Below are 16,086 nucleotides of genomic sequence, written 5' to 3'. Positions count from 1 at the left end.
CGCGGTCATATCTACACGACACACTGATCACGGTCATATCTACACAACACACTGATCTCGGTCATATCTACACGACACACTGATCTCGGTCATATCTACACAACACACTGATCGCGGTCATATCTACACAACTGATCGCGGTCATATCTACACGACACACTGATCACGGTCATATCTACACAACACACTGATCGCGGTCATATCTACACGACACACTGATCACGGTCATATCTACACAACACACTGATCTCGGTCATATCTACACAACTGATCGCGGTCATATCTACACGACACACTGATCACGGTCATATCTACACGACACACTGATCACGGTCATATCTACACGACACACTGATCACGGTCATATCTACACAACACACTGATCTCGGTCATATCTACACAACACACTGATCTCGGTCATATCTACACGACACACTGATCTCGGTCATATCTACTCGACACACTGATCTCGGTCATATCTACACGACACACTGATCTCGGTCATATCTACACAACACACTGATCACGGTCATATCTACACGACACACTGATCTCGGTCATATCTACACAACACACTGATCTCGGTCATATCTACACAACTGATCGCGGTCATATCTACACGACACACTGATCACGGTCATATCTACACGACACACTGATCACGGTCATATCTACACGACACACTGATCACGGTCATATCTACACAACACACTGATCTCGGTCATATCTACACAACACACTGATCTCGGTCATATCTACACGACACACTGATCTCGGTCATATCTACACAACACACTGATCGCGGTCATATCTACACGACACACTGATCACGGTCATATCTACACAACACACTGATCTCGGTCATATCTACACAACTGATCGCGGTCATATCTACACGACACACTGATCACGGTCATATCTACACGACACACTGATCACGGTCATATCTACACGACACACTGATCACGGTCATATCTACACAACACACTGATCTCGGTCATATCTACACAACACACTGATCTCGGTCATATCTACACGACACACTGATCTCGGTCATATCTACTCGACACACTGATCTCGGTCATATCTACACGACACACTGATCTCGGTCATATCTACACAACACACTGATCACGGTCATATCTACACGACACACTGATCTCGGTCATATCTACACAACACACTGATCTCGGTCATATCTACACAACTGATCGCGGTCATATCTACACGACACACTGATCACGGTCATATCTACACGACACACTGATCACGGTCATATCTACACGACACACTGATCACGGTCATATCTACACAACACACTGATCTCGGTCATATCTACACAACACACTGATCTCGGTCATATCTACACGACACACTGATCTCGGTCATATCTACTCGACACACTGATCTCGGTCATATCTACACGACACACTGATCTCGGTCATATCTACACAACACACTGATCACGGTCATATCTACACGACACACTGATCTCGGTCATATCTACACAACACACTGATCACGGTCATATCTACACGACACACTGATCTCGGTCATATCTACACGACACACTGATCTCGGTCATATCTACTCGACACACTGATCTCGGTCATATCTACACGACACACTGATCTCGGTCATATCTACACAACACACTGATCACGGTCATATCTACACGACACACTGATCTCGGTCATATCTACACAACACACTGATCACGGTCATATCTACACGACACACTGATCTCGGTCATATCTACACGACACACTGATCTCGGTCATATCTACACGACACACTGATCACGGTCATATCTACACAACACACTGATCACGGTCATATCTACACGACACACTGATCTCGGTCATATCTACACGACACACTGATCTCGGTCATATCTACTCGACACACTGATCTCGGTCATATCTACACGACACACTGATCTCGGTCATATCTACACAACACACTGATCACGGTCATATCTACACGACACACTGATCTCGGTCATATCTACACGACACACTGATCTCGGTCATATCTACACGACACACTGATCTCGGTCATATCTACACAACACACTGATCACGGTCATATCTACACGACACACTGATCTCGGTCATATCTACACGACACACTGATCTCGGTCATATCTACACAACACACTGATCACGGTCATATCTACACGACACACTGATCTCGGTCATATCTACACGACACACTGATCTCGGTCATATCTACACGACACACTGATCTCGGTCATATCTACACAACACACTGATCACGGTCATATCTACACGACACACTGATCTCGGTCATATCTACACGACACACTGATCTCGGTCATATCTACTCGACACACTGATCTCGGTCATATCTACACGACACACTGATCTCGGTCATATCTACACAACACACTGATCACGGTCATATCTACACGACACACTGATCTCGGTCATATCTACACAACACACTGATCACGGTCATATCTACACGACACACTGATCTCGGTCATATCTACACGACACACTGATCTCGGTCATATCTACACGACACACTGATCTCGGTCATATCTACACAACACACTGATCTCGGTCATATCTACACAACACACTGATCTCGGTCATATCTACACAACACACTGATCTCGGTCATATCTACACAACACACTGATCTCGGTCATATCTACACGACACACTGATCACGGTCATATCTACACAACACACTGATCTCGGTCATATCTACACAACACACTGATCTCGGTCATATCTACACGACACACTGATCACGGTCATATCTACACGACACACTGATCACGGTCATATCTACACGACACACTGATCACGGTCATATCTACACAACACACTGATCTCGGTCATATCTACAAATTAGAATATGGTGCAAAAGTTCATTTATTTCAGTTATTCAACTTAAAAGGTGAAACTAATATATTATATAGACTAATTACATGCAAAGTGAGATATTTCAAGCCTTTATTTGTTATAATTTTGATGATTATGGCTTACAGCTTATGAAAACCTTTTCACAATATTCTAATTTTGACTTTGGGATTTTCATAAGCTGTAAGTACGTCTGTGTGTGTGTGTGTGTGTGTGTGTGTGTGTGTGAGAGAGAGAGAGAGAGAGAGAGAGAGAGAGTGTGTGTGTGTGTGTGTGTGTGTGTGTGTGTGTGTGTGTGTGTGTGTGAGAGAGAGAGAGAGAGAGTGTGAGTGTGTGTGTGTGTGTGTGTGTGTGTGTGTGAGAGAGAGAGAGAGAGAGAGAGAGAGAGAGAGAGAGAGAGAGAGAGAGAGAGAGAGAGAGAGAGTGAGTGTGAGTGTGAGTGTGAGTGTGTGTGTGTGTGTGTGTGTGTGTGTGTGTGTGTGTGTGTGTGTGTGTGTGTGTGTGAGACGTACTTGTTGGCCAGGCTGATGGCCAGTGGGTTTGGCGGCGGCACTAACAGACACACTGAGGGAATCTGCATGTCCATTCCTCCAGGTCCCGTCACCAGCCATGTGGTTCTCTCCGAGTTATCCTTCAGGATCCCTTCATCTCCCTTACGGATCGTCTTCTGCAGACGCCACACACACACACACACACACACACACACACACACTGTGACACACGCATAACCAGAACTGCCCTCCAAACCAACACTTTATTTTAATTCTTGTCCCCCAATGAAGAATTTACACAGAAATGTAAAACAGTTTGGAATCATTATGTTTTTGAAAGAGTCTCTTCTGCTACTCTTCATCTTCTTCTCTGTGGGCCTCGAGTGAGTTCTCGTAGTGTAACAGGGCAGCGCTTCTGTACGTCACACACACATGACCAGCGTCGGCCAATAGTGAGCCTGTGTGTGACGTACACCAGAAGCGCTGCGCTGTTACACTACGAGAACTCACTCGAGGCCCACAGAGAAGAAGATGAAGAGTTGAATAAAGTCGTTATTTTTGTGTGTTTTTTGCGCACAGAAAGTATTCTCGTCGCTTGATAAACTTAAGGTTGAGCCGCTGTCGTCACTCGGACTATTTTAACGATGTCTTTAATAACTTTCTGTTCCGGCAAGTTTGAATTACAATAGAAGCCTATGGAGGAGTGAGACAGCTCTCAGATTTAATCACAAATATCTTCATTTGTGTCCCGAAGATGAAGGAAAGTCTGACGGGGTTGAACAACACGAGGGATTGTCATTACTGACAGAGTTTACATGTTTGGGGGAACAAGTATTAGTAGTAGTAGCCTTTATTGTCATTGGTCACAAGTACCAACGAAATTAGCCATCAACCTGTCCATACAAACATACATACAATATGACAAGGGGGACAGGACAGGAAGACAGAGCATTTAGGAAGAAAATACAGCATAACATGAGGAGAGGTGAGGAGAAAAAAAAGGCAACCCCCAGACTATGCTCCTGTGAGGAGTACAGTTTGGGAACAGTAAAAAAACACCTCAGCAACATTTGCACATAATCAGTACACTCTACAAACATGAACACACAAGACTTGCAACAGGGGAGGGGAGTGGGGGATGGAGGTAACCCAACTATCCCTTTAAAGAGCATATTGCAGGTAAAAAAAAAATCTAAATTAATATATAACCTTGTATGAAAATACCATATGAAAAGTTAATGCAGGATTTAAAATGTTTTAAAACGACATAAGGGCACTAATTTAGTAGATAAAGTGAGCGTTTCTTGGACTGCTCGTAAAAACGGCTTTTTTTTTCAAAATCGCGTCATTTTACGTCCCGCTAGGGAGCCTCAGCCTCGGCTCAGTGCAGAGGAGGCTGTGTTCAGTGAGAGCGGCCGTGAGTCAGTGTGTTTTCGGTAGTTTTTGTATTTTAATTTATCATCGTCATGGTAAATTATTGTTTGTGGAGGTTGCAAAAACTCCGGCCTGTCAGGACATCGAGTCCACAGGTTTCCATAACAAGAAAAGGGACGGTGTTGTTGTATATCTTTCGTGCCTGGTGCGGTTTGTGCAGGTGAAGAGACGGGATTTCTCTTCCGCATCGGAAACGCGGTCGTGTGTAGCGTTCACTTCAGATCCGGTGATTATCATCCCGGCGATATGATGGAGTTTAATATGGGATGGGATGCCGAAGCAAGAATATTGATCGTCTAATACTGTACCAATGGCATGAAATAGTGTGATATAGGTAGTCATGCCCTAAATAGAGGCAACTTGTAATTGAAAAACAAAATTACTCAGGTTGTTTAAGTATTCAAATCTTTAATTTTCTGTTTATGTTATAACCCAGGTGAAAAATATGTATTAAAAATGTACTTGGGTATGTTTTTAGTACAATAGAAATATACTCAAGTATAGTTTTTATACATTTAATAGTATAAATCTACCCTAAACATACTCATGTCTGCTGGCCTGACATACGATGGTAATAATCTACAATATTGTGAGCACAGTGTATATCGTTAGCGAACGTGTATATCTATAAGCACGTCTCTCACCAAGACACCTGTCCTGTTCTCCACTGGTTCTCACACCACAACTCATGGTGTCTCTGACCGTTCTGTCTGACATTAATCCTGGCCTGTCCTGCTCTCTTGGCAGCATAGCAGGCTCATAGCAGGCTCATCACAGGCTCATAGCAGGCTCATCACAGGCTCATAGCAGGCTCATAGCAGGCTCATAGCAGGCTCATCACAGGCTCATAGAAGGCTCATAACAGGCTCATAACAGGCTCATAGCAGGCTCATAGCAGGCTCATAGCAGGCTCATAACAGGCTCATAGCAGGCTCATAGCAGGCTCATAGCAGGCTCATAGCAGGCTCATAACAGGCTCATAACAGGCTCATAACAGGCTCATAACAGGCTCATAGCAGGCTCATAACAGGCTCATAACAGGCTCATAGCAGGCTCATAGCAGGCTCATAGCAGGCTCATAGCAGGCTCATAACAGGCTCATAGCAGGCTCATAACAGGCTCATAACAGGCTCATAGCAGGCTCATAGCAGGCTCATAACAGGCTCATAGCAGGCTCATAGCAGGCTCATAACAGGCTCATAGCAGGCTCATAGCAGGCTCATAGCAGGCTCATAACAGGCTCATAGCAGGCTCATAGGAGGCTCATAGCAGGCTCATAACAGGCTCATAGCAGCCTCATAGCAGGCTCATAACAGGCTCATAACAGGCTCATAACAGGCTCATAACAGGCTCATAGCAGGCTCATAACAGGCTCATAACAGGCTCATAACAGGCTCATAGCAGGCTCATAGCAGGCTCATAGCAGGCTCATAACAGGCTCATAACAGGCTCATAGCAGGCTCATAGCAGGCTCATAATTGTATGGCTGTGGTCAGTCATACGAGTAAGTATTTCCTCAGCGTTCGAAATGTCATTGCGATCCATTGTTTTCCTGTTGTTTGAATCGACCGCTCTCCCGCCCGTTACGTCACGCCCGCCACGCCCATTTTCAGACGCGGAAGTAAAATTTTCTCACAAAAACGACTCCTGTAGCGTATTTATAAGTATATTTTAAAGAAAATCTAGTTCCTACATTATTTTTCTATACATTGACTCGTTGGGTCCTCTAACCTGCAATATGCCCTTTATTGTAATACATAAATGTGTTTCGCCGTCACCTCGTCCTGTCTGAAGTCGCACAGCGCCTGCACAAGGATCCGCCCCGTGATCTTCTCCTCGGGGTTTCTGGGCTTCAGTCGGATGATGCTCTTGGATTTGAGCACTAGCTGCTGCACCATCTCTCTCTGGTCCGTCAGGCGCTCTCTCTCTCTCTGAGACACACACACACACACACGCGGTCAGCACCCTGCAGTGCTCCAGGAGCGCGCACACCTGAACCGGTCCTCACCTCCAGGCCCTGTTGCAGATCCAGCAGTTTGTGGAGCGCCGTGGTCTTATCGCAGGAGAAGCTCTTGCGGATGCCGTCGTGCTCTTTCTTCAGTTTGCTGTTCATTTCACTCGTTTCCTTGAAGAACTGCAGAAAACATGCTTTTTAGCATCACAGATACTATTACTGTTTATTTTTTATCAAATTATTTTTAATTTCATATTTTCCGTTTAATTAAATGTTTGTTAAAGCTTACGTTTTGTTGTGCTATTGACATTTTTATTAGGTTTAGTTTTTTTTGAATCTATGTCAATCTAGTTTTTATTTCAGTTTTAGTTATTTTAGTATTTCAAGTCAAACTAAATAAAAATTTGAAATGTTAATATTTTTAATTAATTTTATTGTAATTTTGTTAAAGCTTTAGTTTTGTTGTGTTCTCATTTTTATTAGGTTTAGTTTTTTTGTTTTTAAATCTGTCAATCTAGTTTTATTTCAGTTTTAGTTATTTTAGTATTTCAAGTCAAACTAAATAAAAATGAGAAATGTTAATTTTTTTTAACTAAATTTTATTGTAATTTTGTTAAAGCTTCTCATTTTTATTAGGTTTTGTTTTAGTCTATTTAGTTTTTATTCATTTTTATTTCAGTTTTGGTTTTAGTTATTTTAGTATTTAAAATTAAACTAAATAAAAAAACGTTGCATTAGATACTATTATAGTTTTTTTAAATCAAATTATTTTTTATTTAATATTTTACGTTTAATAAAATTTTTGTTAAAGCTTTATTTTTGTTGTTCTATTGTCATTTTTTTATGTCAATCTAGTTTTTATTAAATTTTTAGTTTTTTAGTATTTCAAGTTACACTAAAAAAAATCTGAAATGTTTCTTGGCAACAAGATTAAATAAAATAAGTTGAATGTTTTTATTAATATTTTTAATTACTTTTTAATTTTCATATTTTCTTTTTCAATGTAATTTTCTTAAAGTTTTAGTTTAGTTGTGTTTTGATTTTGACATTTTTTAGTTTTGTGTGTCTATAAATTATGTCTATATAGTTTTTTCATCAAATTTCCATTTTAATGTTTTTTTTACTATTTCAAAATAAACAAAATAAAAAGGAATAAAATTGAAATAATTTAATTTAGTTTTAAATTAAAATAAATTTATTATAAAATAAAATATTTAAATAAAAAAAAATTTAAGTCTTTTTATATTTTATTTCAGTTGACATGTATTTCAAGTAACAGAAATGTTTTTGGCAACAAGATTAAATAAAATAAGTTGAATGGTTTTTAAAATATTTTTAATTAGTTTATCATTTTCATATTTTCTGTTTCACTGTAATTTTTCTTCAAGTTTTAGTTTAATTGTGTTTTGATTTTTGACAGTTTTTTATGTCTAGTTCTTTCATTAAATTTCCATTTGAGTGTTTTTACTATTTCAAAAGAAACAAAATAAAAAGGAATAAAATAAAATAAAAATAATTTAATTTTAAATTAAAAATACATTTATTATAAAATAAATTATTTAAATAAAATATTTTTTGAGCTTTTTTAATATTTAATATTTTATTTTATTTCAAGTAACAGAAATGTTTTTCTTGTTTTTGTGTTATGGTTTTAGCATGATAACCCAGTCAGTTATGCATCAGATGTCAGTAATATGCGTGAGAAAAGCTACGAGGCTTGATGTGTGTGTGTTTGAGATGTGTGTGTGTGTCTCACCTGGCTGTACTGTGCGTTCTCCTTCAGGTGGACGCCGATGCATTTGGTGATCTGTAGAAGCCAGCTCCACTGGGTCTGCAGCGTCTCCATGTAGGCCTTTGAGGAACACCGTCAGACGGAGTGAGAAACACCACAGGACGGGTCCGAACACGACACACACACACACACACACACACACACACACACACACACACACATACGCGCTCACCTGGATCTTGTCTGACGCCGGGTGTTTGTTCTTCATCTGACTGTCCACCTTCGTTTTCAGGACGTTCAGCTGAACTTCTTTCTGCTCCAGATCACTCATGAGTGTCTGAAACAGAGAACGGCTGAAAATAAACTCAAGCGTAAGGGGTAAAATATGTCCAAATAAACACTAACACAAGTCAAGAGCAGATGTTTAGATCAACCGTCCACAAGAGGGCGCAACGCACACACAACCCAATCAGAACCTTCTGGTGTTCAGAGTCAACAAACCTGCTGTTAAAGTGCATTAAACTGCAGAAAATGTAAAAAATATGAAGGTTTACACTAGGCCAGTGTTCATTTTCACACTGATTTTTTGTCATAGTTTTCGTTCTCTAGACGAATAATTAAATAAATAAATGTATTTAAAATTTCGTCAATTTTTTATTTAGTAAATTTTATTCTTATTTTTTCCTTAATACATTATATATATATATATATATATATGTGTGTACTTATATATAAAAATAATATATATATATACATATTTTTTCAAAAACAGCATCAAATACTATTTTATTTCTTTATTTTTATTTTATTTTCATCTATTTCATTAAATACTATTTTATTTTATACCAGCATTGAATATTATGTTTTATTTTAGTATAATTGAGATACTATTATATTTTTTATTAATATTTTGCATCCATTTTTTATTTTTATATTTTTTATTTCAGTTAAAATTTTCGTAATTTTGTTGTGTTTGTCATTTAATAGATTTTCTTTTTTAAATATGCCTACATATTTATTAATTATTATTTCAGTTTTAGTTTTAGATATTTTAGTGCATCAAGAGAAATGTTGCCTTGGCAAAAAAAAAAAAATATATATTTTATTGCAAGTAACTTAACTGTTATAGTTTCAGTTTTAATTTTAGTTAACAATAATAACCCTGATATAAGTCAATGACATTTTAATCAAGTGAAAAATTAAACAAAATACTTTAAAAATTAATGCATGTATAAAACATAAAACAAAATGCCTTTTTGTGCAAAAACATAATAAAATAACAATGAATTCAATATTGCAATACAATATTTTTCACAATGTGACTTACAATTTCGCTCATGCATTTGCATAATTTGGTGCGGAAATAAGTTTAGGTTGTGTATTTGTATTATGATTGATATGATTAATAAAATATAAAATGCATTTGGGTGACGACTGACGAGCCAGTGTTATTGACCATGACTGGACGACATGAATTAGATTATTCTTAATCAAACATTGTGCATTATTAATATCTTGCATGAAAAATGCAGTTTATGCTCAAACAATTTTGCTTCTCAAGTAAATAAATCTTGATTTGAGATTCTTTAGATATTTGTACTGGACAAAAATACTTTTTGCATCACTGTAACAGATTTCACACACACACACACACATATCGTCAGTAATGAACCCCGGTGTGTGTGTGTGTGTGTGTGTGTGTGTGTGTGTGTGTGTGTGTGTGTGTGAGAGAGTATGTGTGTGTGTGTGTGTGTTTGTGTGAGTGTGTTGGGTCGCTCTCACCGAGAAGCCCTCGTGTTTCTGAGGGATGTAGCGGTCTATGCCTTTATCGCCCCAGTCGAACACCAGTTCCTCCTCTTCCCGGTCGTTCACCCACATGATCTGACTGGAGATCTCCTCGATGATGTTGTGCAGGTCCTGGAGCTGATCGCTGCGCTGGTACGAGGCTTTCTGAAGATCAAATCCTGATGTTTGTAACTTACACACACGGTGACACATGTGATGTGCAGCTGCATTTGATTGACAGGAGCTGTGTTTCCATACGGAGTCGAAAACTAAACTAATCTAAACTTTTGGAGGGAATTAAACCAAATCATACAGGAGTGAGTTTCTCTAACAACATCGTTGAAGAAATCATCTAGCTAGTCACGACCATAGATATCCATAATAAAGGCTAGATGTCTCGTCCGCGCTGCTGGCCAATGGAGGTCGAGGTCCGCACTGGCGGCCATCTTGCCACAGGCAGCTCGCTCACTCGTAACATTGTGTTTTAATGGAGCATGCACTTTTTAAATAACCATAACTTGCTCAATTTTCAACCGATTTTCAAACGGTTTGGTTTGTTATAAACGTCAGAGATGTAGTTATGACACTGCCTGCATACTTATGAATAATAAGTGTATAAATAAATAATCATCCAGAATTATAGCCACGTTAATAACGTTTGTAAGAAACCAAACCGTTTGTGAATCCGTCAAGATTTCAGCGAGATAAGAGTATTTGTGTTGGTGCCGATCACTCATCTTACATCAGGCACCACAGAGCCTTGCCTGTGACAAGATGGCCGCCGGTGATGACGATAGAGACTCCGCCGTAAGACATCTAGCCTTTATTATGGATATCTATGGTCACGACTGTTTCCCGAAACCATATTGTCGCAAATTGATCGTTCAAACACGTTGGTTTATGACGTCTCACACGTGTGGAGTAATGAGTAAGGGTTAATGCCCGACGAGGTGTCCATTGTCAGGTGTTAATGACGACAGCAAGGCGTAAAAGGACGGTTGCCTCCGCCGAAGTCCATTAATACCCGACAATGGACACCTCGAAGGGCATTAACCCGCTTACACCATGGTCACTTGCCAAATAACACATTTTTAAAACATTAGTTTAGATTTCGATTGTAAAACTAATTAAAATATAAAGTTTTTACAAACAATAACTTGGTTTCCCTGGTTACGCCTGACGGTTTATTTAGCAACCGGAGATATTTATAGTCCGCTCAGCTCCCTTCAGTTTAGCTAACTCACGAGCCAGAAAGTTAACGCATTTTATGTCAAATTCTCCAAAAAAGGTTAAAAGAAATAACGAAGTCGCTCATTGTTGTATTAGCAGGCTACCGGTATGTATAACGGCTAACTAGATGTTTGTTTTGATACAATAAATTGTAACCGGATACTCTGACTGCCTGTTGCTATGGTTACTCACAGCTGACGTAGCCAGCGCATTTATTTATTAATTTCGAACGGTAAACAGTCAGTTTCACCAGAACTACTTTACTAGGTGTCCTCTATCACTTTTTAATGGACACCCTGCAGCCAATCAGAATCGAGTATTCACCCAGACCATGGTATAACTGGATCTGTCTGAGATCGAAATTAACGCTAGATGTTTTGCTATAAATTACAGACATCTGAGGATTATTTCTCATTTTTCTCAGTTATTTTGCTTTATTTCCAGATTCAATCATAGACTCGTTCTTACACACTAGAGCTCGTTCACACACACTAGAGCTCGTTCACACACTAGAGCTCGTTCACACACACTAGAGCTCGTTTTTACACACTAGAGCTCGTTCACACACACTAGAGCTCGTTCTTACACACTAGAGCTCGTTCACACACACTAGAGCTCGTTCACACACACTAGAGCTCGTTCTTACACACTAGAGCTCGTTCACACACACTAGAGCTCGTTCACACACACTAGAGCTCGTTCACACACACTAGAGCTCGTTCACACACACTAGAGCTCGTTCACACACTAGAGCTCGTTCACACACACTAGAGCTCGTTCTTACACACGCGCACTCTTCAAACTCGACACTTTAAATCTCTTGACAAACTAAAAGACATAAATGACATTTGTATGTGTTCTTAATAAAAGACACAGGTTGCACTGAATGTCCGCTTGCTTATTTTGCTCAAGATCAGGATTTATTGAGTCCACATGTCATGCAAACATGAAACTGCTTCTAGCCGCAGCTCGAGATCTGTCGCTCACACACACAGCTCTGCGATGCTGTTTGCGAATGTTCGTTAGAACGATGGTTTCGGGAAACACCGACTCGTTAAACTGCTGATAACGACGGAACTTACGACTATAATTGGCTAACGATACTTTCGGGAAACACACTCCAGAACCAACATCTGAGATGCTGCGATGCGATTGGTCCACTGGTAAGTCCAATTATCCAATCACACGCAAAGCTTTATTCGGTTTCCATCGGAGTTTATGCACGTTTTCTTATCGAATAAAAAATGTATTCACATCAATTCGAGCATTTTTAACATTTATGTTAAAAACATTAACTTTTGCGCGTCCATGCAACGTTTTCTATGTGATATCGTAAAATGCGCACGAACGGAAACATCGCTAATAACCACAGTGTGTTTCAAGCACGTGTTTCTGAACCGCCTCACCTGTAGACTGTCCCATTCGTGCTCCAGTTTGTTGAGAGAGGATTTGTTTCCATCTGTGTTTTGGTCTTTTGGTCGTATCTAGAAGTCAAAACATACACCAAAAATTGCCATGATGTATATAGACTTTCATTTAAATAACATATTAATGATCAGATCCTCATATTAGAGTGATTTCTGAAGGATCATGTGACTAAAGACTGGAGTAATGATGCTGAAAATTCAGCTTTGATCACAGGAATAAATTAAAGTTTACAATATATTCACATAGAAAACAGAGGATTTACATTAGAATAATATTTCACAATTTTTACTGTATTTTTGATCTAATAAATCCAGCCTTGGTGAGCAGAAGAGACTTCTTTCAAAAATGTTAAAAAATCTTAATTATTACATACTTTTGAACAGACATGCATACCGGTATATAGCCTATATATATATATATATTTTTTTTTTTATGATTACAATGCAAAAAAAGTGTTCCTGTCATAAAAGTAGGCTATATTTTATTTTTGTAAAAAAAAAATCTTACATTTTTCTTATGATTTTGAGGTGGAAAATGTACAGTGATCAAATAAATCTCAATTTGAGCTCTAACCTTCAATTGTACATGTTTAAAAGCAAAGCAGGCATGAACACAAGATAATGCACAGCCCAGTCCAGAAGCCATATGGAGATGAATATACGGTGCGGATCGAGATCTCTCTGTGCTGAAGTGACGTGTGTGTTTGGTCATGAAGGTCATGTGTGTGTTTGGTCATGAACTCACCAGCTCCTCTCGGGCTCGATCCACTTCCACACTTCTCTGGATGGAGCTGTGAAACGCTTTGTGCTTGGCTATCTGCTGTTCGATGGCTGGTAGATCATCTCCCCATGATGACGTCTCGATCAGCCGCTGCTCACACACACACAGACACACACACACTTCACACTCAACACCGGATTATTTGCACATTTACAGATAGTTGAAATCGGCCACAGAAATGCATTGATTTAGAGTAGACAATCAACTAACAGTCATTTACACTAACATTGAATCACATGGCTTGTTTTGTTGCATCAAAACTAAATCGCTCGTATTATAATCCTGGAAGTTTGTTGTTTTCTGCTCAGTATGCAGTGGATTTAATACAGTATCAAAAGTTATTTGCATAACTTACGTTTCTGTTTAGTTATACAAATATTATTTCTGAATGTTCAAAACGTCCAGTTTTTTAAAAAGGTTTTTGGTTATGCGAATGTTAAAGTGAACATTCCATTTTATCATTCTTCAAACGCATTTGGAATGTTACTTTTAGAAACATTTAGAAAACGTTTAACGGACGTTCAAATAAAATGTTTCAGGAAAAAAACTTCCACGAACGATGTATAGATCATAGGGGTGTCTCAATATATCGCAATACAAAAATGCTACAATATGTATCGTGGAGACTTCACCCAAAATTAAATTTTACAGAGTCAGAACTACATTAACCCTCAGACAGTCTTCGTTTCGGAGTCACATCCTGGGCCTTCCCGGTCAGAAGTGACCGGACACCTAAAAATGAAACTTCCTCCATCCCAGTAAAACCAATGCAAATTATTTTTGTTCTATAATATTTATACTTTTTAATTTAGTATTTTGAGACAATTTGATTGAACTTATTAATATTTATGCAATATTTATGGTCCATTTTTTGCCATTGAAAATAATGATTTTTTTTTCTTTCTTTTTTTCTAATTTTATTTTTTCTATGCAGTATTTTCTGTTAAAATAGAGACTAGGCTTTCAGATTTAAAAAAATAAAAAAATAATTCAATTTATAAAACATAAAATTAAATAAATCATGTTATTGCATGGGTTTACCACTGGATGCCTGTATAGCTCTAAATGGAGATGCTTGTGAATTCTAGTTGTTTTTGGACCAAATTACTTACTTTTAAGATGTGGATTGAATGTATTTTTTTAGAAATTCTCAAATAATACTTTTTGCCAAGGTTTATAACATTTTATTAATTATTTTTATAATTTTTATAATTATTATATTATATATATATATATATATTAATTATAATTATTAATTATGTTATGTTTTTCACTCTTGATGTTTTAGACTTTCACCCCTTCATTGCTGAGCACTTTTTTTTCTGCATCGTGGCCGATTTGTAGATAATTTTTGTGTTTTTGTCAATTTCCCATTCATTTCCTATGGTGGTCATTTTTGACCGAAGACCAAAATCGTGACTAATTTTTTTACGACCACTTAGCATGCTTGGATCATGAACTCAAAAAAATTTTGTGTTCACATACCTAATGCCAGAAAAGTCACCAAGTTTCGTAACATTCCGATGAAGCTGTGATTTTTAAAAATTCAAAACAGATTTTTTGTAATCTGAATTTATTGGTGTGTGTGTGTGTATAAAAGTGTGTTTGTATGTGTGTGTGTGTGGGTGGGTGTGAATTTTTAGCACTCTTGATGTTATAGAGTGTCACCCCTTTACTGCGGTGTAGAATCTGTTTTTAGAATCGTGGCCGATTTGTAGATTGTAGATTGTTTTTGTCAATTTCCCATTCATTTCCTATGGTCGGTCATTTTTGACCGAAAGACCAAAATCGTCACCATTTTTTTTACGACCACTTAGCATGCTCGGATCATGACCTCAATTTTTTTTTGTATTCACATACATAATGCCATAAAAGTCACCAAGTTTCATAACATTCCGATGAAGCTGTGATTTTTAGAAATTCAAAACAGAATTTTTTTCTGACCGAGGACCGTCTGAGGGTTAAACTACTATATATAATGTTGAATATAATGTATAATAATGCAATGGTAGAATATTTGTGTGTCCTGATAATGCTAAATGTCTGTTACCAGTAAAAAGTGGCATTATTTTAAATATATCTAGTCAGTGAAAGAGTGCAAGTATATTAGTCTAAAATAATTCTGTATTTAAAAAATGTTAGATGAACGACCAAATAAAAAAAAACGTTCATGACCTATGTATAGATAATGTTTTTGTGCAAACGTTTTGAGAACATTATTAAAGCTACAATGTGTAAAAAAAAAATTGCCGCTAGGGGTCGCTAACCTCTTACAATAACAAAGGCGTAGGTTGATGACGCAGTGAATAAGCGGAATTATGAAACTTGTCGTCATGCCGATGGATCTAATAATGTTTA

General features: G+C 38.1%; 1 protein-coding gene across 2 annotated transcripts in view; it reads right to left on the bottom strand.

The window, feature by feature from the left end:
* wu:fi04e12 (Desmoplakin-B) overlaps positions 1–16,086 on the bottom strand; it is a 63,009-nt gene that overhangs the window by 42,640 nt on the left and 4,283 nt on the right. For both annotated transcript variants that reach the window (XM_056266458.1, XM_056266459.1), the window contains exons 2-9: positions 13,693–13,818; positions 12,927–13,004; positions 10,288–10,455; positions 8,738–8,842; positions 8,530–8,625; positions 6,828–6,953; positions 6,598–6,750; positions 3,407–3,561 (exon numbers count right to left, since the gene is read on the bottom strand). In XM_056266458.1, the coding sequence (XP_056122433.1) occupies positions 3,407–3,561; positions 6,598–6,750; positions 6,828–6,953; positions 8,530–8,625; positions 8,738–8,842; positions 10,288–10,455; positions 12,927–13,004; positions 13,693–13,818 (1,007 nt within the window). The remainder of the gene's footprint in view (positions 1–3,406; positions 3,562–6,597; positions 6,751–6,827; positions 6,954–8,529; positions 8,626–8,737; positions 8,843–10,287; positions 10,456–12,926; positions 13,005–13,692; positions 13,819–16,086) is intronic.

The sequence above is a fragment of the Rhinichthys klamathensis genome, unplaced genomic scaffold, assembly GCF_029890125.1.
Source record: "Rhinichthys klamathensis goyatoka isolate OS25496 unplaced genomic scaffold, OSU_Roscu_1.1 h1tg000248l_1, whole genome shotgun sequence".
NCBI classification, from domain to species: domain Eukaryota; kingdom Metazoa; phylum Chordata; class Actinopteri; order Cypriniformes; family Leuciscidae; genus Rhinichthys; species Rhinichthys klamathensis.
Note: the sequence above shows the minus strand (reverse complement) of the source record. Positions and strands in the feature narration are given on the sequence as shown.